The sequence below is a fragment of the Saccopteryx leptura genome, chromosome 1, assembly GCF_036850995.1.
Source record: "Saccopteryx leptura isolate mSacLep1 chromosome 1, mSacLep1_pri_phased_curated, whole genome shotgun sequence".
Classification (NCBI taxonomy): domain Eukaryota; kingdom Metazoa; phylum Chordata; class Mammalia; order Chiroptera; family Emballonuridae; genus Saccopteryx; species Saccopteryx leptura.
This window is the reverse complement of record NC_089503.1, coordinates 256,386,508-256,412,558: the sequence shown is the minus strand read 5'-3', so window position 1 is coordinate 256,412,558 and position 26,051 is coordinate 256,386,508. Positions and strand designations below refer to the sequence as shown.

General features: G+C 46.0%; 1 protein-coding gene across 4 annotated transcripts in view; it reads right to left on the bottom strand.

Moving 5' to 3' along the window:
* CACNA1A (calcium voltage-gated channel subunit alpha1 A) overlaps positions 1–26,051 on the bottom strand; it is a 350,805-nt gene that overhangs the window by 87,596 nt on the left and 237,158 nt on the right. For 2 of the 4 annotated variants that reach the window (XM_066347671.1, XM_066347663.1), the window contains 5 exons: positions 17,328–17,431; positions 15,968–16,083; positions 14,779–14,835; positions 13,592–13,681; positions 2,188–2,397 (listed from right to left, as the gene is read on the bottom strand). In XM_066347671.1, the coding sequence (XP_066203768.1) occupies positions 2,188–2,397; positions 13,592–13,681; positions 14,779–14,835; positions 15,968–16,083; positions 17,328–17,431 (577 nt within the window). Of the gene's footprint in view, positions 1–2,187; positions 2,398–13,591; positions 13,682–14,772; positions 14,836–15,967; positions 16,084–17,327; positions 17,432–26,051 lie in introns of all 4 variants that reach the window. The other 2 variants (XM_066347649.1, XM_066347655.1) reach the window with 1 other exon arrangement.

Here is a 26,051-nt window from a genome sequence, read left to right as displayed (position 1 = left end):
CAGAAGCCGGGAAGGACTTAAGAGTTTCCAAGATGCTTATTTCCATGGAAACATGATAGCTGGTGATGCACAGTACCTGAGAGAACTGTCTGTGGTATTGGTGGGTCTGGAAGAAACTTCTGGGCCATTGAAATACAGATGAGGAATTTGAGACTCAGAGAAACTACTATATTTCATTGATTCTGAGACATACATTTTTGTTCACATTCTGACATTTCTGAAATTGGGGCATATGTTAAAATTAGTATGTCCTAGTTTAAACAGCAGCATTAGTTTCTTTCTTGGTGGTGCAAAAAATAAAAGACTGCCTTATAATTGAAGAGGTCTTCAATGAATAGATATGTTAATGGCTTGTCCAAAGTCACAGGGCAATTCAGAAGCAGGCATTGAAAACCCAGGTTATTTGGTGGCCAGGGCAGGGATCTACCATCAGACATAGCTTGGAGTCTGAGTTCAAATTTCAACTTCATAATGAACTAGCTGTGTGACCCTGAGCAAGTTACTTAATGTCTCTGTGTCTCAGTTTTCTCAACTGGGGATAATTAAAGAAACTTTACAGACATAGAGGCCTAGGGCAGAAAGTTATATCCCTCTCTTCCTGAACCAGGACAAACAGAGCAAGGTGATTAGTGGAAGGAATATGGGAGATTAAAAATAGACTATCAGAGGAGGTTAAGACTAGAAGTAGAGTCCTCATTTGTAAGAGACTCTAGGGGGCCAAATGCAATTACTAAGGTTGGAACTAGGTCAGGGCGCTCAGAAGGAGAACTGGCCTTGGGGGCGGGGGGGTCCTGGGAGGGTTAGCCAATGTGACTGGAAACAATGAGGGTTATAAAGAGACAGTGTGACCTAGACCAGGCTCCCAGGCCTCTCTAGGCTGAAGACTCAACTGTCTCTTGTGGTTGTCTGGGTCAATTCTGAACAAAATCAGAAGGGCAGAAAATCAACAGACCTAAGTCAGACAAGCCAAAAGATAAAGGAGGAGGGTAGCCAGTAGGCAAAATGTTTTTGGTAAGTCCTTACTCAGGGTGCACAAGCCAGAGCCAGGGTATTCACTTGCCTGCCTCACTGTCAATCCAGTACTCTTGTTGATTCCTCAGAGCTCTTTACTTTTTTTATTTAAAAATTTTTTTGAAGTGAGAAGCAGGGAGGCAGACAGACAGACTCCCGCATGTGCTCGACCGGGATCCACCCAGCATGCCCACCAGGGGGCGATGCTCTGCCCATCTGGGGTGTTGCTCTGTTGCAACTGGAGCCATCCTAGCACCTGAGGTGGAGGCCATGGAGCCATCCTCAGCACCTGGGCCAACTTTGCTCCAATGGAGCCTTGGCTGCAGGAGGGGAAGAGAGAGAGAGGAAGGAGAAGGGGAAGGGTGAAGCAGATGGGCACTTCTATTATGTGCCCTGGCTGGGAATCGAACCCAGGACTTCCACACACCAGGCCCATGCATTGCTCTTTACTTTTTAAATCCTGGTCAGAAGTCTCCCTATCTTTTACTGCTTCTCCTCAACCTCACCTGGCCATCAATTTTGATATTATCTCATGCTAATTCCTAGAATCTGAGAATAGACTCAGAAGGGCAAAGCCTTGGGGGTCTTGGTAGCCACCGAAGAAGTCAGATGCTATTACATTTGTTGGAGAGGTTCTTCTAGGATTGAGTCCCAGACACAAGGAGGTCAAAGAGAGCAGGAGGGGAAAGGGGAAAAAAGCAGAGGGTCTGGTAGAACAGGGGGGAAACAAAAATCAGAAATGAGCAGAGAAAATGGGGCCACATTTTGTCTCTAAGGCACCGCCATCTCTCAACCACAAATTATTTAATATTTCCAGAGATGCACCTAGAAATGACACGTTTTTATCTCTATCAGGCCATCTTTCTGTCTCTGCCTCTCTCTGTCCCCCTTCCAATACCTTCTTCACCAGCACCCTTATGTCTCTTTCTTAAAAAGGGACCACAGAAGGGTCTGGTGGCCTGAAGTCTAGCTTCCAGCTCTCAGGCCCGCAGTCAGGGCCTGTCACTGAGGCAGCAGCAACATCAATGTCAATTCCAGTTGTAGACATGACCAAATGAAAAGGTAGATTCAACAGGGACCAAAGAAGGAACACATACTGCCAGAGAAAGGGAACTGGAAAAAAGGCACGAGGAAGGCATCAGGGAGCAGGCGGGGGCAGAGCGGGGGCGTACTCACAGAGGAAGTCGGAGAGCCACTCGGGCTGGTTGTAGTGAACGATAGCAACACACAGCGTGTTGAGGGCTACCAGACTGAGCACAGTCCAGTAGAAGGCCTGAGTTTTGACCATGCGGCGGATGTAGAAACGCACCCTCCTCTCCTTTTTGTGAAAAAAAGTTGAGTTCTCCAGCTTGGCACTTTTAATGCTGGCTCGGGCAAAGGGTGACCCTGCCAAGGAAAGGATGGAGAATGTCAGGGTGTTCCTGTGGAGGAAATTAACCAAAGCGCAGCCCAGGCACGAAATGTGGCCAGAGAATCCATTAGCCTCCCCAGTAAGCCCTCTGGCCCAAGGGAACCATCATGATCCAAGGGCTTAGCTTCCCAGAGATGAAGTTTACAAGGAGATGTCCCTGAGAACAACGTTATTGGAAATAACCAATGAGAACTCAGGGTGTCAATGGGGAGGCTGACGGCTCTTGTTGCCAGAGCCTATCTTCTCTGTCTTCCACTCTTGGTGACATCTGCTGACTCTGGGGGCCATGGGGCAGGGTGGGGCAGGAGCCTCTGCTCAGGACCCCCCAAGGCAGGGGTACAAAGCAGAGCTGCATGGAGTATACCTGGAAAGCCTCCAGGAGGAGCCATGAACAGGACCCATGGACACTTCACTTTAGAAATGATCGCTGAGCAATGAATCAGTTGTGCTCTCTGCCTGCTCATGTTTTTGCTCTTAAGCATTTTTGAAGCACCTACTGTGTGCTAGGCTCTGTTCCAAGTTCTAGGAATACTCTAGTTAACAGAGAGCCTTACCTTCTTGGGACTGATGTTCCAGTGAGGGAGACAGACAGCAAACATAATATAATAAAATAGTTAACTGTGTAATGAAAGATGAAAAGCCCTTTGGAAAAATAAAAACTAGAGCAGAATAAGGGGATTGGGAGCCCCAGGAAGGACCACAGAGCAGGTTTCAGTATTAAATCAAGGGGTCAAGGTAAAGATATTGACCTGAGTCACCTTAGAATGTTAGGCTGACTAAATAGCAAATGCAAAGGTCCTGAGGCAGGAAGGTGCCTGCCTGACATATTTGGGAAACAGCATAAGGAGGCCAGCATGGCTGGAATAGAGTGACTGAGGAAGACAGTGGAAGGAGGTGAGACAGGTAGGTGACAAAGCAGGTTGTAAAGAGCCTTGTGTGCTGAGGGAAAGCTGGCATTTGCTCTGTGAGGTAGGAGTCATGAGGGTTCTGAGCAGAGGAAGAACGTGTCCTGATGCAGGTGCTCAAAGGTGCCTCTGGCTGCTGTGGGAGGAACAGACTGTGGAGGGCATGGCAGTTGCTGTAGGACCAGGGAGAAGACCACTGCGCTAGTCCAGGCAGATGATGATGGGGGCTCTGTCATGGCTGAGAAGAATGAAAATTAGGCAGACTTGGGATATGTTACTTACGGAAGATTTCAACATTTGCTGATGGATCAGTGTCAGTGTGAGAGAGAGGGCGGAGCCTAGGTTTTTGGCTTGAGCATCTAGAAGGACAGAGTTACCACCCACTGAAAGGGGCAGGTTTAGGGGGGGGAGGGTCAGAGCTCAGTTTTGAATGTTGATGGTATCTTAAAATACCTCTTCTTGAAAACCTCCAATTGCATTCATCTGTTTATTTATTGTTCTTCATTGGTTTATTCCGTCTTTCATTTATTCAGCAGTTTATTCCTTCATTAGTGCATTCATTTATTCATTAATTCATTCCTTAGTTCATTCCTTAGTGCATATATTCACTCATTCATTAGTGTGCACCTTTGCTCATCCATCCATCTATTCATTTGTTTATTCGTCATTCATTCACTCATTTACTCATTCATCTATTCATCCATTATTCATTTGTTCATTCATTCATTCCTTCATTCGTCCATTCAGCTGTCCGTCCATTTAGTATGCTCATGAACACCATCAGGGGTGGCAAGTTGGCATCCTAGGGGCCATACTGATTTATCCAGAGTTTGTAAAAGTTGAAATTATTGCTCCACATTTAAAAACTGGAAGATTTCTTCAAAAAATTATAGATTTCAGTTCCTCATGAAAGAAAATAAAAGCTGACCTTTATTGGACATTTAGTAGGCACCAGGCAGGGTTGGGGACACATTTTACACAAACCTACTTGCTTCTCATTGCAACCATAGGAAGCAGGGACCATCATTAACCGCATTTTACAGCTAAGGAAACAGAGGCTGAGAGGGGTCTAGTGACTGGTGAGGAGTACTGAGCCAGGGCAGAGCCTGTGTTCTCAGTCACCACACTGCACTCACTCCTGGAACAGGTGACCATGGGGAGGGGCCGCATTCCTACATGGCAGCAGTCAGTGGCAGGACTCTCCCCTCATGTGACTCCAAAGGACTTGAGAACCCCAGGGAAGCTCCATGTGGCCTTTCCCAGTTGGGGTATTTCTGGTCCCTGCCACTTCCAAAGATGGCCTCAGACCCGCAGGCATTACAGGCCATAACAAAGAGGAATTATATTCTTGAAGGTCTCAGGGCTCAGGGGAGGATGTTCCAGTGGTGGGGGGAGATAGGTGGACAGAGAAAGAGGAAGAGAGAGAGATCTCATAGTGGGCAGGGGCCCCTTGACCTCCATCCACTCCTGTCGGTGCCACTTTGAAAACCTGGCACTATCACCAACTGGTAAATGACCTTGGGCAAATCACCTTGGATTTTGGGACTCTAGAACCTCCATCTGTAAATCAGGCACAACCATATTTCCCAAACCTTACAGATTTTTGGGAAGAATCAGTGCATGATGCTGGCATATAATGATTATTAGGCCTAAAATCTCCCGCTGAACTCCTAGAGCTGAAATCAAGACAGCCAACTCATTGAGGAAGTCTTTCCTGATCCCCAGGCCTGAGGACTTACCCCACAACAGGCACATCACTCATTGCGAAGGGGGAGGGACGTGACTATTAACTGAATACCTACTACATATCAGGCCCCCATACTAGCAGAGTTCTGTCTATACTTACTGTATTTCATAATCACTTTGACCCACGCTCTGTTTTTCTATATATTCTTGTCTTTACTTTCTCTCTGTAGTCTGAAATTATAATTGTAGGCAATCCGTAGATTTAAAAAATAACTTTGATATTTTATGAAATGCAGTATTTCCAAAATATTATCATTTCAGTATGGAATCAATATAGAAATCTATTAGAGAGATTTTACACTCTTTTTTGGGGTGGCACTAAGGTTTTCAAATCTGGTATGTTATTATAAAACACATCAGTTGGGACAGTCACATTGAAGAAGTCAAGAGCCAGAGGAGGTTAGTACCAGTCTGGAAAGTTCTGTGGTAAGAACAGTACTATGCCACCATCAAGGTTTAATCTGGGTGATTTCTGGCAATTTAAATGCCTTTAAATTTCTCAGTAAATTGAAATAGGTGCTGCCCAAGTTGTGGGTTGTACTGGAGCCTCAAAGAGGTGTGTTGAAGTCCTAACTCCCAGCACCTGTGAATGCTACCTTACTTGAAATAAGGTCTTTGCAGATGTCATAAAGTTAAAATCAGGTCAGACTTGATTACAGTGGGCCTTAAACCCAATGACTAGTGTCCTTATAAGAGGAGAAGAGCCTGACCAGGCGGTGGCGCAGTGTATAGAGTGTCAGACTGGGACGTGGTGGGCCCAGGTTTGAAACCCTGAGGTCACCAGCTTGAGCACAGGTTCAAGTGGTTTGAGCAAGGCTCACCAGCTTGAGCCCAAGGTCGCTGGCTCGAGCAAGGAGTCACTTGCTCTGCTGTAGCCCCCCGGTTAAGGCACATATGAGAAAGCAATCAATGAAAAACTAAAGTGCTGCAACCAAGAATTGTTACTTCTCATCTCTCTCCCTCCCTGTCTGTCTGTCCCTATCTGTCTTTCTCTCTGTCTCTGTCACAAAAAAAAAAAAAAAGAGAAGAGACACAGAGACTCAAGAAGACCATGTGAAGAAAGAGGCAGACTGGAATGACACATGTATAAACCAGATTGCCGAGGATTGCTGACAACACCAGAAGCTAAGAGAAAAGCACGGGACAGCTTCTTCCCAAGAGCCTGCGGTGCCTGCACAGCCCCGCCAACACCGTGCCTTCACTTTGCATGTCAGGCCTCCAGAACTAAGAGAATAAATTTTGCTTGTTCTAAGCTGCCCAGTTTATGGTACTTGATGCCAACAGCCCCAGGACACAAATACAGAATACAGTCCACATGGAACTTAATCATTAATATCTGACTGTTCTAAAGAAATGGTGTTGTGATGGCAGCTCCCATTCATGGCTCCATTTCTCCTATAAATGACTAAAAATTCTGTAAGTTCATCAATTATAAATGAGGCTTCTTTACAATGAGTGTATCAACTGATTTGACATTTCATTAGAACTGCTATTATTATGATTTTATTTTTTACAGAAATAAATGATGGTAAAGAAAGTTCCTTACCAGAATCCTGAAAGTCTATAGGTCTCTTTCTGGGTGGGTTAGGAAACCACTGGCTGGAATGGAGGGGGCCCTTCCTCAGTGTTTTGAGCTATCAGGCAAAGAAACTGGATTTTGGTGGGCTTACCGGTAGCACACGTGGTCCTGGGAGCCCAAATCACTGGCTTGCGTTTGGATCTGTTCAGAAAGCTGAAAGTCAATTGCTTCCTTAGCCGGTGCCACAGGACCCCATCTGGCCTTACTCAGTCTGACAGTTTCGTGCTTTAGCTCTTTGTTGCCCCTCTGTCACGTATTTATCAAATGCTAGCCTGAAACCTGGGTTCTCTGAGGAGCAAACTTTTGTACATCAACCACCAATTCAAGAACCGAGTCTCCCACAGCCCCACCCTCTGTGAATATCTGTCATGGCTTCCTAGATCGCCCCCGTTAGGAGCTGAACTGGGTCTCACCAAGTCCATATGTTGAAGTCCTAACCCTCAGGACCTCAGAATGTGATGAATTTGGAGACAAGACCTTTAAAGTGGTAATTAAATTAAAATGAGGTCACAAGCTTGGCCCTTAATCCAGTATGACTGGTGTCCTTATAAGAAGAAGAGATTAGGACACAGACACACAGGGAAGATGACATGAAGACAGGAGAAAACAACCATCTTCAAGCCAAGGGGAGAGGACTCGGAAGGAACCAACCCTGCTGATGCTTTGGTCTCAAACTTCCACCCTCTAAAACTGTGAGAAAATAAATATCTGTGGTTTAAACCACCCAGACTGTGCTATTTTATTATGGTGGCCCTAGAGAACTGATACACTCTCCCCACTCTATGTAAATCTCAGTTTAGAAATGGCTCCTTCACAAAGCTTTCTTTGCTTTTCCAACAAATTCCTCCCTGCCCTGCATAACCATGAGTCTTTATAATTAGTCTCCATTACTTTGAAATAACTTGAAACTTACCTAATTACTTTTCTGATTTCAAAAGTAATGCATGTCTCCAATTCACGTTTCAGAAAAATATCACATCTGGCCCTGGCAGGTTGGCTCAGTGGTAGAGCGTCGGCCTGGCGTGCAGGAATCCCGGGTTCGATTCCCGGCCAGGGCACACAGGAGAGGTGCCCATCTGCTTCTCCACCCCTCCCCCTCTCCTTCCTCTCTGTCTCTCTCTTCCCCTCCCGCAGCCGAGGCTCCATTGGAGCAAAAGATGGCCTGGGCACTGGGGATGGTTCCATGGCCTCTGCCCCAGGCGCTAAAGTGGCTCTGGTCGCAACAGAGCGACGCCCCGGATGGGCAAAGCATCGCCCCCTGGTGGGTGTGCCAGGTGGATCCCGGTCGGGCACATGTGGGAGTCTGTCTGACTGCCTCCCCGTTTCTAGCTTCAGAAAAATACACACATGCACACACACACAAAATAATAATAATAAAAAAATCACATCTAACATGAAAATCTCTCCCAATCCTCCAATTTCCATATCTTTTTAAAAATTATTTTAGTGAGAGGAGGGTAGGCAGAGACAGAATCCTGCATGTGCCCTGACAGGGATCCACCCCAGTAAGCCTAATAGAAAGCGATGCTCTGACCATCTGGGGCCCTTGCTCCATTGCAACTGGAGCCATTTTTGAGCACCTGAAGTGGAGGCCATGGAGCCATCCTCAGTGCCTGGGGCCAACTTGCTCCAGTTGAGCTTTAGCTGGGGGGGGGGGATAGAAAGAGAGAGAGAGAGAGAAGTGGGAGGGGGAGGAGGAGGGGTGGAGAAGAAGATAGGCACTTAACCCGGGACATCCACACGCCAAGCCGATGCTCTACCACTGAGCCTACCAGTCAGGGCCTCCGATTTCCATATCTTTTATGTACCTCTTACACTTGAGAAAGAGGCTGTAATTAATCTAACCCAAAGCAACCTCACAGGGTGATCTGATCATAAATTCTCTCTCTTTTTTTTTTTTAAGTGAGAGAGAGAGAGACAGAGAGAGAAAGAGAGACAGACAGAAAGATAGACAGATGGGAAGGGAGAGATGAGAAGTATCACCTCATAGTTGTGGCACTTTAGTTGTTCATTGATTGTTTCTCATAAGTGCCTTGACCAGGGGGTTCCAGCTGAGCCAGTGATCCCTTGCTCAAGCCAGCGACCTTTGGTTTCAAGCTAGTGACCTTTGGGTTCAAGCCAGTGACCATGGGGTCATGTCTATGATCCCATGCTCAAGCTGGCAACTCTGCATTCAACTGGTGAGCTTGCACTTAAGCCGGATGAGCCTGCGCTCAAGCCAGTAACTTCAGAGTTTCAAACCTGGTACCTCAGTGTCCCAAGTTGATGCTCTCGCCATTGTACCACCACCACCTGGTCAGGACGATCATAAATTCTTAACTGGGTAGAGCAGTGGTCCCCAACCTTTTTTGGGCCATGGACTGGTTTAATGTCAGAAAATGTTTTCACGGACCGACCTTTAGGATGGGACAGATAAATGTATCATGTGACCGAGACAAGAGTCAAGAGTGAGTCTTAGACGGATGTAACAGAGGGAATCTGGTCATTTTTTAAAAAATAAAACATCGTTCAGACTTAAATATAAATAAAACAGAAATAATGTAAGTTATTTATTCTTTCTCTGCGGACTGGTACCAAATGCCCCACGGACTGGTACTGGTCCGCGGCCCGGGGGTTGGGGACCACTAGGGTAGATGATGGAGGGTAGCCTGAGGCATATTGCTTTAGTAAAAGGTTTCACTTTGTCCTAAGCAAGACTGTCTATTGTTTCTATGCATCTAGGTTAACAGACCTTTAAAATACATCTTTCTCACACCCTTCAAAGGCATAACCATCCTCAGAGGAACACATAGTCTTGTTAATTATCCTGTAATCCAATTCCCACCTTGCTTTCTCTCACCTTCATGTAATCGTCCTCACTCCCTCCTTAATCTCACATGCCTAAAAGAAGCTGTACATTGCTGTACTTTAGGGCATTTGAGATCTTATTTCCTGGCAATGTTGTCAGTTTGGCACAAATAAACTCTTATAAAAATTCTGTACAGCTTTGGATGTTTTTATCCCAAAACTCCTTAATATTATCTTTAAAAAGCGATTATACATTTTAAATAACGTTGTACAACTTGCTTTATTCACTGAAAAATATATTTTGAAGATCTTTCCATGCCAGTAACAACCTCATTCTTTTTCCTGGCTGCCTAGTATTCTTTGGAATAAAAATACTATAAGTTCTTCTTTTTTTTGTGGCACAGACAGAGAGAGTCAGAGAGAGGGACAGATAGGGACAGACAGACAGGCAGGGAGAGAGATGAGAAACATCAATTCCTCGTTGCGGTTCCTTAGTTGTTCATTGATTGACTTGCCATATGTGCCTTGACTGGGGAGCTACAGTAGACCAAGTGACCCCTTGCTCGAGCCAGCGACCTGGGCTCAAGCTGGTGAGCCTTGCTCAAACCAGATGAGCCTGCGCTTAAGCTGGTGACCTCAGGGTCATGAACCTGGGTCCTCCATATCCCAGTCTGACGCTCTATCCACTGCGCCACCGCCTGTCAGGCAAGTTCTTCTTCTTCTTCTTTTTTTTTCTTTTCATTTTTCCGAAGCTGGAAACAGGGAGGCAGTCAGACAGACTCCCTCATGCACCCGACCGGGATCCACTCGGCATGCCCACCAGGGGGCGATGCTTTGCCCCTCTGGGGCGTCACTCTGTTGCATCCAGAGCCATTTTAGTGCCTGAGGCAGAGGCCACAGAGCCATCCCCAGTGCCCTGGCCATCTTTGCTCCAATGGAGCCTCGCTGCGGGAGGGGAAGAGAGAGACAGAGAGGAAGGAAAGGAGGAGGGGTGGAGAAGCAAATGGGCACCTCTCCTGTGTGCCCTGGCCGGGAATCGAACCTGGGACTCCTGCACGCCAGGCCGACGCTCTACCGCTGAGCCAACCGGCCAGGGATGCAAGTTCTTTTTCTAAATTAAATGAGAGCAGGGGAGGCAGAGAGACAGACTCCCACATGTGTCCTGACCAGGATCTACCTGGCAAGCTCCCAATGGGGCAATGCTCTGCTCATCTGGGGTGTTGCTCCATTACTCAGCAATCGAGCTATTTTTAGTGCTTCAAGTGGAGGCCACCAAAACCATCCTCTACTCTAGGGACCAACTCCAGGGGCTAACTTGCTCAGGCCAATCGAGCCATGGCTGCAGGAGTGGGGCAGAGAGAGAGAAAGATGGAGGTAGTGGAGAAGCAGATGGTTGCTTCTCCTGTGGACTCTGACCAGAATCAAACCTGAGACATCCACATGCTAGCTGACACTCTACCACATAGCCAACTGGCCAAGGCCAATACTATTATTTCTTTATCTTCCTGTTTGGGGGCATGTGCATTGTTTCTGGTTTTTACTTTTACTTTTTTTTTTTTTTTTTTTTTTTTCATTTTTCCGAAGCTGGAAAGGGGGAGGCAGTCAGACAGACTCCCGCATGTGCCAGACCGGGATCCACCTGGCATGCCCACCAGGGGGCGATGCTCTGCCCCTCTGGGGCGTCGCTCTGTTGCATCCAGAGCCATTCTAGCACCTGAGGCAGAGGCCACAGAGCCATCCTCAGCGCCCGGGCCATCTTTGCTCCAATGGAGCCTCGGCTGCGGGAGGGGAAGAGAGAGACAGAGAGGAAGGAGAAGGGGAGGGGTGGAGAAGCAGATGGGCACTTCTCCTGTGTGCCCTGGTCAGGAATCGAACCCGGGACTCCTGCACGCCAGGCCAATCAATGCTCTACCACTGAGCCAACCGGCCAGGAACTTTTTTTTATTTTTAAAAAAATTTATTGATTTCAGCGAGACAGGAAATGATAGAGTGAGAGAGAGAGAGAGAGAGAGACAGACAGACAGACAGACAGACAGACAGGAACATTGATCTGTTCCTGTGTGTGCCCAAACTAGGGATCGAACCTGCAACCTCTGTGCTTCAGGACAATGCTCTAACCAACCGAGCTTTCCAGTCATGGCAAAGGTTTTCACTTTTTTGAACACCAGAAACAATGCTGCTGAGAAGAGCTATATGTAGATCTTTTGTACACATGCAGAAATGCTTTGAAGTGGAAATGAAAATAAACATTTAGAATTAAATAATTCCAAGTTATTTATATAATGCCAATTATATATATTATGTCCCTGCCAATGAAGTATGACAATGTCCATTTCCTCACATGCTTGCTGACATCAGGTAGTTCCATTTTCATCTTTTTTCAAACAACTGATGAAAAATAACATCTCCCTGTTAATGAAGAGCAGGTATATAGTCTTATTCATAGAAGAGATTCTGACTTGGGTATCCCAACTTTTTTTTTCCAGTGCCTTGGTATTTAATAAATGTGGTATGAGCAAGAAAGCTTACCTGTCAAAATATAACAAAATAGATAAAAAAAAAAACAGAGACAACCTAATCGGGAAAACATATCGGACAGACATGACTGATCAAATGCTCTGAGCATTGATGAAGCGCTATAATCCTTGAACTTGCTGGGAGGAGAGAGACAGATGTGTCCACAAGTGGGAATAGAACTAGTTCATCATTAAAGGAAAGAGTGTTTTGGCTAGAGATTAAAAATGCAAATGAAAACAAGCTTTAAGGCATCATTACAAACCGACTTCACTGGGGAAGGAAATGAAATGGGTGATAACAATGCTGGGGTGGGGAAGCCGTGACTGTATGGGTACTTGGCAGGTTTATAAATGAGTTCAGTGTTTTTGAAACTCAGAAGGGTTCTGAATAATGAGTTGAAAAGCTGTTAATATCTTTGATCCTATAATTATCCCCAAAGAAACACGCCTAAAGGGTGGGTGGAGTAATTGTACATAAATGTTCACAGCAGTGCTCCTCGTAAGAGCAAACATCAGAAATAGCTCAAACACCACATAACAGAGCCACCTCTAAGCAATGCTAGGGTAGCCACACTCATGGAGCATGGGACCGCAACAGGAAAAACTCCATCAAAACTCATGAGTACGGTGATCAACTAGGGCTGAGTGAAAAAAGCAGAGTTTAAAATAGCTGGTACCAGTGCATTAGAAACATGTGTATATACTAAATTCTCTCCTTCCTTTTCCCTTCTTTCCTCTCTTCCTCTCCCATCCTTTCTTCTTATCTGCTCCAGCCACACAGGTCCCCCATTGGACTAAATGTTTTTTTTTCTTTTGAGTCTTGTGTTATCTCCTCTGCCTGGAAGTTCTCCCATATCTCATTCATCCTTGGAATTTTTAAGACCCATTTCAAAAGATAAGATATTCTCCTTGGAGAAGGTCAAAAGCAACACAAGCTCAATCAAGAGGTTTAAGCAGGACAAGGGTAAGGGTCCCTTCCAATTCAAAGTCTGTTTTTTTGCGATAACCAACGACAATGGTCTGCACACAGCTTTCCATGTGTTTCTCTCTGCTTAGACTGTGATGGTGAATTCCTATCCAGCCTTCCCTACTCAGCTTCAATGTCACCTCTTCCAAGAAGGCTTCCCTGACCACCTCTACTCTCTTGGGAGGCCAAGCCCAGGGTGTCTCCTCTGCAGTGTCATTATGATGACAGGTTTATTTGTGCAATTATCTGTTTAACATCTATTTCTTGCACTGAATGGCCAGCTTCATGTGGGAGGGATGTGGGCTCTGTCTTGTTCACAACTGAACACCTAATAAGAGCAGCCCCTTAGTGAGTTCTAATGAACAATAACAGTATCACAAATAATGAATAAGTGAATAATATTATAATGAATAATGAATGAATAATGTCAGGCAACATGCTTGGGAGCTTATTTTTTGCCAAGTGCTGTTCTAAATGCTTCCTGTGGATCACTCAGTCTAATCCTCCCGACAATATAGAAGGTAGGCACTGCTGTTATTCCATCATCGTGTCAGCTGCCCAGGATACACAGGTGTGCAGGGGCAGAGTCAAGATCCAAACCCAGGCAACCTCATGCCCAGCCTCAGTTCCCACCTCTCAGGTGATCAACAATAAACAGGATGGACTCACCCACAGAGGTGATATCGGCCAGCTGATCCTCAGCCTCCTCGGGGTTGAGCAGGTCTGTCTTGCTCTTCTTTATGGTGGCTCTCCGCAGAGCTCCAACAATGGAAACATGGCAAGAGAACAAGATGTGACCCTTTTGGCAATAGTCCTCGGGGCCAGGCACTCTGCCAGGGACATTCTAGGTGTCATTGGATTTAACCCTCATGGCAATCCAGTTCGGTGGGAAGTAACAGTATGCCCATTTTACAGATGTGTAGACTGAAGCTCAGAGAGGTCACAAGACTTTGCTCAAGGGGTAAAGATGACACTCAAGTCTTGTTCAGTCTAAGTTTGGGATCTTAGATGCTATATCCCCTCTGGGAGCATTGGGACTGGATATACAGTGACTCCTGTGAAGACTGTCCACCCCTTGACTTTAGCATACTTGCTATGCAGGCCAGGACTATGGACACCCTCCCTCAGTATTCAGTCTCTCCAGGGGAAAATGAGTTGAAGCATCCATTTCCAATAAATTGGCTGCACACCCCCATGGGTAATCTCTTTCCTTCCCCACAAATAGTAAAATCCAGTTTGTAACCTCCAGGGATGGAGTCCAGTTCATTATATCCTTCTTACTCCTGGTATTTCCAATCAAAACTTGTTCTATCTAGCTGAATTTCCAACACATGAGACAACCATCCTTAATAGTAAGCTGGATTCTTGGTGAATTATTACTAATCTTTAAATTTTTAATTTTTTTTAAATTTAGAAATTAAATTTAATGGGGTGACATTGATCTGAAAGATTTTTTAAAATTTAGTAAACACAAAGTGTGCCGACCCTAAGCTGGGCACCGTTTTAGGCATTCTATCTGGAAGAATTAATGTGACCCTCATAAACAACCCGGTGAAGTAGGTGTTGTTATGGTCGTGCCCATTTTCAGAGTGGAGGAAAGGAGACACAAGGCAGAGGTGGGCACATGGCTAAGGCCGACAGGGGCAGCCGGAAGACGCAGACCACTGAGGCTCTCAAGTTCCTCAAGGAGGAAAATTTCTGTCATTCCCTGTATCTTTCTGATCCTGAGCTATCTCATCTTTGTTCTTGGCATCACCTGGACCTTGAACATCCACCCCCTCAGAGGTCCCTTAGGACCAAGTGACCTATTCCCCCATCCTCTGGGACCCGCCCTAAGCCAGATTCAGAACAGTTACCATCAAAAGTATGCCTCTGCTCCCCGTCTGTCTCATCTTCGGCGAGGATCACCTCTTCTGAGGAGGAAGTGCACACAGTTAGCCCCTAGTGTCTGGGGGACTCTCCTGGGGATGGGTTCCCTCGGACCAGAAAGGAGAAGGGTCTGTACAACTACATCCTCTCTCCCCTTGCTGACGGTGACAGCCCAATCAGCTGGAAGTGTGCTGCTCAGTTATTTCTGCTTCCCAGCTTCCCTTCAGCAGAAATGGTAACAGTCAAATTATCCCCACTTCCCTCAAAATAAAAAAACAGCCTTACCACAGTTAATAAGGCTTTGCCTGATCCAGACCCTGTCGCCTCCCTGCCTTCTTCCCCTCCCAGTCTCCCCTTCACTTGCCTCCAGTCACAATGACTTCGTTGATACGACTCAGCTTTGCTCTTAGCTCAGGGCCTTTGCACTTGCTGTTTCCACTGCCTGGAATGCCCCTCCTCTACACATCCACGTGCTTCCTTCTTCACTTACTTCAGGTCTCTGCTCAGATGTCACCTCCTCAGAGAGACCCTCTCTGATCACCCTACATCCTCTATTTTCTGCCTCCTACCCTGCTCTATTTTTCTTCTTTGCATTTGGCAGCATCCAACATTATTATGTCTTTGTTTATTACCTGTCTCTCTCCCTGGACTATAAAAGCCCTGTGGGTAGGGATTGGATCTGTTTTGCTCACTGTAATATCCTTAGTACCCAGAACAGGGCCTGGCACACAGTAGGTGCCTCATAAGTGTTTTCTCAATGAACAAATAAACACATGTTCCCTGTGTACCAGGCACTGTGCTCCTCAGTGACTTAGCTTGGAATTTCCTACTGAATTCCCAAACAGCCCGATGAGGCAGGTACTATTGTTACCTTTGTTTAACAACTGAGGAAACTGAGGGACAGGGAAGTGAGGTGCACTGTGAGGAGGTGGCAGAGCTGGGATAGAAACCAAAACCTGCTTTTAGAGCTTGTAGCCACTACGCAATGTCCTATCCTAGCTTTCTCCCAGAAGTTTTACTATCACTTTGTGGATTCTTGTGGAACTACCAGTTCAGCCCCCTTTCTCTTCCCATTGTGACCCCTCCTTCCTCTGTATCCAAACTGCACGCACAACTCTCTGTGTGCTCTGTGGCCTCAGATGCCAACTCCTGGGCCCCCGGGTGCAAGGGCCTCACCTGCTTTCGAGATCCACTCCATATAACCGTTGAGTTCTCGTTCAATCTGCTGCTGCCGCCTCAGCTTCAGAAAAGCCCGCCGGTTTTCCACCCGCTCCCTCTCTTTGGCAAATTCCCTGCAGAAGCACAAAAAAGCTATAGGTGGCTGCTTTAGAAATTTTAGGGAGTCTGTGTGTGTGTATTTGGGGGCTCAGAAGTTTTTGGAAGGCAGAGGATTTCAACAAGTGGGATTGGGTCTTCCGGGAAAAAAATCAGAATATTCTAGGAGAGGGTATCTCTGCCAGCTTACCATGTTTCCCAGCAACTGCCCCAGCTAGAGAAAAAAGCCAGACCATAAACCATGCCAACCACTGCTGGCTGCGTCTCCACTCATTCTTTGTGCTTCTGCTACAGAATATTTTCAGTTCTGTTTTAAGTCAGGCCAATGAGACACGAGCTGATGATGTCTGCAGCGGCCTCACTTCCCGGATAGAGGCCCCAACCCCTTCTTGTTTCCCTCCTTCCTCTTCCTGTTTGGAACATGGGATGTCCATCTTGAGACCATGAGGCATCCAGAAATTAAAAGTCTCTGGTAAGGATGTCAGAGTAGAAATCTAGAAGGAACTGGGGTCCTTGATGGCACCATGGAGCCACCATACCAGTCCCCAGATTTCTTTTTTTTTTTTAATTTCTTTTTCTTTATTAATTTTTTTTTAGAGAGAGTGAGAGAGAGAGGAGAGAGAGAGAGAGAGAGAGAGAGAGAAGGGGGGAGGAGCAGGAAGCATCAACTCCCATATGTGCCTTGACCCGGCAAGCCCGAGGGTTGTTTTTTTTTTGAACCAGCGACCTCAGTGTTCCAGGTCGACGCTTTATCCACTGCGCCACCACAGGTCAGGCCAGATTTCTTGTTGGTAAGAAAAATGAAACTCAGTTATGATTAAACAAAAAAAATCAATCCTGGGATAGGGAACAATATGAATTGTGAACATGCATGTTTGACTACAGGCTATAATTTTGTATTTGGGAAACAGGGGAAGAAGAAACCCAACCTATTGATGTTAAAAATGTAAATTACAGAAAGTAAAGTTCTACAGAATTTTCTTGTGTGGTAGGTAGGTTGTGGGTCTGAAAAATTTGGAAAACCTTCTGAATGAGAGGTCTTCACTGGGAAGAGGTAGCTCAATGCCAGAGGGACCAGGTGGTCAGTCAAGTCTGGGCTGGATTTCAGCCCTCGTGAGTCCCTTCTACAGGGTCCCCCAGCAGTGCACACTCCCGTCATTGGCTTGTTAATACCTGTCTGGCTAAGCCAAGGCAAAGGAAGAAGCTCATTTTGGGAAGAAGACGACAAGGGAGAGTGAGATGGGGAGAAGCAAAGACTTACCCTGACAGCACACCCAGCACGAGGTTCAGCATAAAAAAGGAGCCGATGATGATGAGGGGGATAAAGTACAACCAGTTCCAAGTGTTCCCTGAGGCGTCGTTGCTCTGCAGGAGATAAGGAGGGAATGCTCGTGAACACGGTGGGACTCAGATCTGACTGGACAGGTTGGGGGGACTTCTGGTTCTCTTGGGGCTCTGGCAGCCCAGAGAGGTAAATGGAGCACAAGACTGACCAGTGTGGGGGACCCAGAGGTACCACTGGAAGGACAAAGCCCTTCTTAACTGTGTGGTCCTTATAGGACCTGGAAGCCAGCATGACACTCAGGAGAATCCAGGAGGGAAAAAACAAAGCCCATCACAATAGAGAAATGAACCCCTGGTTCCTTCCTTTTTCCCTGACACAGTCACTCCTCCCTGAGAGGACGTGTATGATGGCAGGGGCTGAGAGCTAGTCTAAATCCCCAAGCCAGATGGCAGGGCCATGAGCCTTTCCTCAGTGTTTCCCTCCTCAACTTTCTGCTTTTTTAATGTTCTCCACAAAAAATTCCTGGAAGCATCCAGCTCAGTTTTCAAGGGAGGAGAAGTCCACAAATAGAACATTCTTCTCTGTTATGGATAAGAGAACTCTGTGGCAAGAAGGAAGGCAGAGGATAGGAAGAAAATCAAGGGGGGAGAGAGAGAGAGAGACTCAGCACTTGAGTACTTACTGTGTGCTAGGGAACCTTCTAAGCACATTATATTAGTTCATTTAATCATTTAATCCTCAAGATACCTCTATGTTATCATCACGCTCATTTTACAACTGAGGAAACTCAGACCTAGAAACAAAATGGCTAGTCTAAGGTCACAGAGCTAGACAGTTGAACCAGGCGGCCAGGCTCCAGAGCTTGTGGACTTTACCTCTGTGTTGGGGAAGCCTTAGCTTCAGCAGCCACTGGACAGAGAGCCTTCTGGTGGGTAACTAGCTCTGTGGTATCTGCAGAACGTGGGGCTCTCACTGATGGCTTTATTTTTTGTTTATTTATTTATTTATTTATTTATTTATTTATTTATTTATTTACTTTATTAAGTGAGAAGTGGGGAGGCAGAGAGATAGACTCCCACATGTGCCCCAACAGGGATCCACCTGGCATGGGGCAATGCTCTGCTCATCTGGGGTTGTTCCATTGCTTGGCAATCAAGCTATTTTAGCACCTGAGGCTGAGGCTATGGAGCCATCCTCAGCACCAGGGGCCAACTTGCTCCAACTGAGCCATGGCTGAGGGAAGAGAAGAGACAGAGAGAGAAAAGGGAGAAGAGAGAAGAGAGGAGTGGAGAAGCAGATGGTCATTTCTCTTGTGTGCCCTGATTGGGAATCAAACCTGGAACATCCACATTCTGGGCTGATGCTCTGCCACTGAGCCAACTGGCCAGGGCCACCAATGGCTTTAAAAGCTCACCTTTGAGCCTGAACAGGTGGTGGTGCAGTGGATAGAGTGTTGGACTGGGATGCGGAGAACCCAGGTTCAAAACCCTGAGGTGGCCAACTTGAGCTTGGGCTCATCCAGCTTGAGCTTGGGCTCACCAGCTTGAGCACAGGGCTGCTGGCTTGAGCGTGGGATCATAGACATGAACCCATGGTCGCTGGCTTGAGCCTAAAGCTCGTTGGCTTGAAGGTCAAGGTCGCTGGCTTGAGCAAGGGGCCACTGGCTCTGCTGCAGCACCACCAACCCCTCCCCCCTTCATCAAGGCACATATGAGAGAGCAATCAATGAACAACTAAGGAGACTAAGGAGCCACAATGAAGAATTGATGCTTCTCATCTCTTTCCTTCCTGTCTGCCCCTATTTGTCCCTCTGTCTCTGTCACACACACACAGAAAAAGTTCACCTTTTGAAAGAAAATCCAATGCTGCTGTTGCCCAGCAGAAAGGCTAACATGAGAAAGACAAGTGGTTCACATCCCTGGCTGCAAATAATTAACAGCTGGAGAACTTGCCAGTAATTTGGATGACCAGGCCCAGCCCAGAGAATCTGATAACTGGTCTCTGGTGGATTCCGAACATCTGTATTTTAAAAAATCAACTTTATTGAGGTATAATTTACATACAGTAAAAGGCACCCATTTGAAGTATATATTTCAGTGCATTGTGACAAATGTTTACAACACGTAGCCAGCCACATTTCCATCACCCTAAAGCATTCCACACGCCCCTCTGCAGTCAATTTCCACCTCTACCTCCAGATCTAGACACCGACTAATTTGCTTTCTGTCTGTATAGATTAGTTTTCCTTCTGCTAGAGTTTCATATGAATGGAATCATACTGTACATATCCTAGTGCTGGCTTCTTTCATTCAGCAGAATGCTTTCTAAATTCATTCAAATAACCTGTTACATTGCAGTGAATGAATATGCCGCCACTTGTTTATCCATTCTCCTCATGATGGGCATTGGTGGTTTCCAGTTTGGGGCTATCATATCTCTCTCTCTCTAATCTTAAGTATTCTGACGTGCTGCCAGGGTTGAGAGTTGGGAACCACTGATACACTGGGAATAACTTTCAATGGGGAGAAAATGACTGTTCTCTCTCTTTTCTGGAGTAAATGTCTTTCTGCAGACGTGTCAATAGGTGCTTTCTATGTGGAATCCTATGTTAAAGAGCTGCTGTGTAAAGGAAGGAAGCTTACAGAAGGGCCAACATTTCTGTAGGGTGCCCAGATCCTCCCCAATCTGTCTTGTGTTCAATTTAGGAGACTGTTGGATTGGGGAGACTGTGCTTATGCAGATCTGCACCTGTGTGTATCTTGTCTGGCAGCTGCCTGGTCAGCTCAACAGTACGACATTCCCCTATAACTAACTAGATGCATATTAAATTTCCATACATTAAAAAGAGAGAGAGAGAGAAAGACTGAAATTGCCACATTGTTACTGAATCATCTGCAAAACTTTAGGTTCATGTGCCTGATGTACTAGGACACCAGAACATAGAGACACTGGTGCTTGGCGACAGAGGGAGGCTCTTTCCATGGAGCCAAAGCAAGAGCACAAGAGAGCAAGATCTCTCAAGATCATCCCCCTCAAAACAAAAGTAGGCAGTTTTTATGCAGCAAGGGAGGACTGGAAGGGGATTTTAAGGGACCTGAGAGAGGTCTGTGTGTCTTTAGTCATAAATAAAGCTTTTCTGTATCCAACTCCTGGGCATCAGCAGCTGGTTGCAACTTTCTTTCTTTTTTTTGGTGGGGGGAGAGAGAACAGGAAGAAGAGAGATGATACGCATCAATTTGTAGTTGCATCACTTTAGTTGTTCACTGATTGCGTCTTATATGTGCCCTGATGAGGGAGGTGCTCAAGCCAAGCCAGTGACCCCTTGCTCAAGCCAGTGACCATGGGATCATGTTGATCCCACGCTCAAGCTGGAGAGCCTGCACTCAAGCCAGCGACCCCTGGCCAGGTAAGGTTGTAACTTTCTTAAAGGCATTTACTCTTTCTGTAAAACAAACTTATAAATTCTCCTTATGGCTCTGGAGTTATCTCCTGCTTGACAAGACAGTACGTCAGCAACACAAAATTATATTGTGAGAACACAATATAATTGTGTGGGATGCTGGATTGAAGACCTCAAGTTATGCAAAGTACATCATAGTCATGCGCCAGTGACGTTATCTTCAATGCAGAAGCTAGACATCTTGTGACTATAGCCATTTCTTAAACTGTCATTATTGTTTTGTGCTTAACTAGTTATATTTTTCTATTTTCTCAGGCAAAGCATAACTTTAAACATTTTTCCTAGAACTTGCTTTACAGGGAGTCCTTCAGAATACGACTAACATGCTTTCTTAATCTTTGACTATAAGTTAGGTGACAACCGAAGCAACTGAAACATTCAGTTGAAGCCTATACCTATATTTTAATTGTGGGATATAAAACTGAGACTCGTGGCCACAGATAGAAGTGAAGTGGTTACCAGAGTGGGGGAGGGGAGTAAAGAGGGCCAAAGATACAGTGACGGACAATGATTTGATTTTAGGTCATGGGCACACAATACAATGAACATGCTACGGAGATGTATATCTGAAACCTATGTGTTCCTATGGACCAATATCACCCCATTAAATTTAATTTCTAAATAAATTTCAAAAAGAAGGATTTAAATATTTAATTCCAGCTGCCAAAAATAGTAGGGGTATTAAAATCATAAGGGGCTTGGCTACAAATCTCTTTTCTTTGTAAATCTCTCAATCTTGTGGGATAGAAGTATTCATTGGTGCCTGACCTGTGGTGGCGCAGTGGATAAAGTGTCGACCTGGAAATGCTGAGGTCGCCGGTTCGAAACCCTGGGCTTGCCTGGTCAAGGCACATATGGGAGTTGATGCTTCCAGCTCCTCCCCCCTTCTCTCTCTCTGTCTCTCTCTCCTCTCTGCCTCTCCTCTCTAAAATGAATAAATAAAATTAAAAAAAAGAATCACACACACAGAAGTATTCATTGGTTTGCTATGTGGTACAGTTACATTCTTCTAACTTTGGAAACATGGGCGATGACCTCTCTAGTTATTTCCTGTAGAAAGAGGGTGAAGTTTAGGGGGAGAGAGATGGTCCTTCCTGTTTTATGTAGGAAAAGAGGTGTTATCAAGTTTCCTGGAAGACATCATAATTTCTGTTTTCTTGTCATCTTTGCAAACAGTTGTTTGGGGGAAACAAGGTTGCTCAGGCCCAGTGTAAGTGTTATTTTGCCCTCTTTTAAACATTCCAAGGTTTGAGGACAAGGTGTGCCAGGGAGCTCCTCTGGCCTGGTGGCTCTGGCTTCATTTTAAAGCGGCTCCATTTATATTATTGTTTACATTTCCCTTCTTTTGGTTAAGATCTTTTCTGGAAAGCACTGCTGATCTACCATGAGAGCAGTACTGATCAGTACTCGAAAACATCTTTGGTCCTCTGTTGGTAGCTGAGTCTGGGGAGGACCTGAAACCCTCACCTGCTGCCGATGGTGCGGACCATGGGCTATGTGTTTGTGGTGGCTGCTAGCAGAGAACCACAGACTGGGCGGCTTTAGAACAATAGGAATTTATTGCCTCACAGTTCTGGAGGCCAGAGGTCCAAGCTCACAGTGTTGGCAGGGTTGGTTCCTTCTGGGGTCTGTGAGAGAGAATCTGCCAGGTCTCTCCCCTGGCACCTGGGGTTTGCTGACAGTTTTTGGTGTCCTTTGGCTTGTAGAGCATCACCCTGATAACCACCCTCATTTTCACAAGATGTTCTCCCCATGTGCATGTCTGTGCCCAAATTCCCCTTTTTACAAGGACACCAGGACACCAGTCTTACTGGGTTAGAGCCCACTTCAACGACCTTATCTTCTTTTTTAAATTAAAAATAATTTACCCCCCCCCCCTTTTTAAGAGCAAGAGAGCGAAACATCAATTTGTTATTCCTTATTTATGCATGCATTGGTTGATTCTTATATGTACCTGACCGGGAACCAAACTCATAACCTTGTTATGCCAGGACAATGCACTAACCAACTGAGCTATCCATCCAGGGCAACCTTATTTAATGTAACTAGTTACTTCTGCAATGACTCCATTTCTAAATAAGTTCATATTTTGTGCATTGTGGGTTAGCGCTTCAACATAAGAATTTCTTTTGGGGGGGAGGGGAGATAAAATTCAACCCATAATTCATGGTACAATCATTTTGAAAAATAGGTTGGGGCCCTAGCCGGTTGGCTCAGTGGTAGAGCGTCGGCCTGGCGTGCAGGAGTTCCGGGTTCGATTCCCGGCCAGGGCACACAGGAGAAGCGCCCATCTGCTTCTCCACCCCTCCCCCTCTCCTTCCTCTCTGTCTCTCTCTTCCCCTCCCGCAGCCGAGGCTCCATTGGAGCAAAGTTGGCCCGGGTGCTGGGGATGGCTCTATGGCCTCTGCCTCAGGCGCTAGAATGGCTCTGGTTGTAGCTGAGTGACGCCCCAGATGGGCAGAGCATCGCCCGCTGGTGGGCATGCCGGGTGGATCCCGGTCGGGCGCATGCGGGAGTCTGTCTGACTACCTCCCCGTTTCCAACTTCAGAAAAATACACACAAAAAAATAGGTTGGGAATTTTTACTAAAATTAACCATAAACCTTCACCACCACCTAGAAATTCCACTGCTGGGAATGTGAACTGGCACACACCAAAGGTACATGTAAGAATGTTCACAGAGTGATCTTCAGGATTGCCCTGAACTGGGAATAATCCAAATACTTATCAACAGGAGAGTGGATAAATACATAGATTATAGTGCGGTGAATCTCCACCATCCAGCTCATGAACCTTACAGAGTTGTCAAGCACAGAAAGCCGGACAGAAGAGTGTATAGTAAAGAGTGTATAGGTAAGATTCCATTTATGCAAAATATAAAAACAGGCAAACTAGATGACACTGGAGGTCCAGACGAACCACCCTTTGGGGAGGGTAGCAGCTGAGGTGGGGCAGGAACGAGAGTTCTGAGTCTGAGAAGTTGCTGTTTCCTAACCTGGGTGCTTTATCAGAGTGGTGTGCTAAGTTTGTAAAAATTCATTGAGCTCCTCACTTGTGATCTGTGGGGTTTTCTGTGTGTTTTACTTCAATAAAATGTTTAAATTTTTTTTTCCCATTTATTTGAGAGAGAGAGAGAGAGAGAGAGCAGGAGAGAGAAGCAGCAACTCATTGTTCCACTTAGTTGTTCCATTTAGTTGTGCCTCACTGATTGCTTCTTGTATGTGCCTCAATTGGGGACTGAACCTGTGACCTCTGGTGCACCGGCTCGATCCTTTTACTGACTGAACCACATGGCCAGAACCAAAAAATTTTTCTAAAAGAAAGTCAACTTTATCTTAAAAAGGAAGGATATTCTGACATATGCTACAACATGGATGAAACCTGAGGACATTAAGTGACATAAACCAGTCACAAAAGGACAAATAGTATACACATCCACTTACGTAAGGTACCCAGAAGTTAAACTCATAGACAGAAAGTAGACAGTGGGTGCCAGGGGCTGGGAAGGTGGATGGCGAGTCAGTGTTTAATGGGGACAGAATTTCAGTTTGGGAAGAGGAACACATTCTGGAGATGGGTGGTGTTGATGGTTGCCCAATTATGTGAATGCAGTTAGTGACAGTGAAATCAGCATCTAAAACTGGTTAAGATGGTGAATTTTATGTCATGTGTATTTTCCAACAATAAAAAAATGAAAACAAAGCAAACAAAAAGTCATCATTACAGACACGGATGGGTTCTGGGGACAATGGATGTGGCGGCCTCCAGCACATGCCCTTGTTCTAACAAGCCCCAAAGTTCTGATGCTTTGCTCTGGAAGAAAGAATTTAGTCAGAAGACTGAGGCTAGACAGAAGGTAGGACAAAAGCCTGCCCTGGCCAATAGAAGAAAATGAACGGGCCATCGGGAGAAGCAGGCTTGGGATGGGAACAGTGTGGCAGGTTGGGGACAGCAGTAGGACTGAGCAGGCGGTTGAGGCCGCTCTGGGCAGAGACAGCTCCCATCTCAGACTCTGCCCGTGTCCCAGCTGCCCCGTAGGCTTGGGGCTCTCTGATCCCCAGGGACATGCTGCTCAGTGTAACAGACACCCACAGTGTCAGCTACTCAGCCTACCTGAGCTCACTTAATCCCCTCCTGAGCCCCCAAAAGAAGGTGTATAATCCTTCCCATCTTCTGGGTGGGGAAACTGAGGCACAGAGAAGTCAAGTCTCATGTCCACGGTCGCCGGTGTGGGTTGCACTGTGTCACCCCAAAAGATGCACTGAAGTCCTAATGCCCAGGACCTATAAGTATGACCTTACTTGGAACTGTGGTCTTTACAGCGGCCACCAATTTAAGTAAGATGAGGTCATGAGGGTGAGTCATTTAAAAAAAAAAAAAAGGCATATGAACACAGAGAGACACAGAAAACAGGATAGCCATGTGACAATGAAAGAAGGTATTAGAGAGACACAGCAGCAAGCCAAAGAATGACAAGGGTTGACAGCCACTACCAGAAGCCAGGAAGAGGCAAAGATGGATTCTACCCAGAGTTTCCAAGGGAGCATGGCCCTGCTGACACCTGGATTTTAGACTCCTAATTGCTAGACTGTGATAGAATACATTTCTGATGTTTTAAAGTCATCCAGTTGTGGTTCGACCCCCAGTCAGGGAACATATTGTTCATGTCTCTCTGTCTTTCTCTTCCTACCTCTCTCAAATAAATAAATAAATAAATAAACAAATAAAGGCACCCAGCCGTGGTCCTTGTTATGGCAGCCACAGAAAATGAATAGATACCAAGCTACTAAATGGCACAGGTGCCTCCCACCCCATTTACCTCCTTGCCCTCATCTCCTTTCATTCCCCTCCTCCCACCACTCTGCTCCAACCACATGGCCTCTTTGCAGCTCCTCAAATGCACTGAGCACAGTCTCACCTCAGGGCCTTTGTACATGCTATTCGCTCAATCTGAAATGTTCTTCCCCCAGATTCCTACATGGCTCCTTCCTCACCTCCTTCAGGTCTCTGTTCAAACGTCACCTGAAGGAGGCCTTCCCTGATGGCACGTTACACCTGCACCCTTCATTTCTAATTCCATTTCCTGCTCTATTCTTCCTGTTAGCACTTCTCCACTATACTTATTTTACCTGCATGCTACCTGTCTCCCCAGCGGGAATGTCAGTTCCACAAGGAGCAGGGACATTGATCTTTTTGTTCCCTGCTGTATTCCCTAAGATAATGCCAGGCAAGCAGGAGTG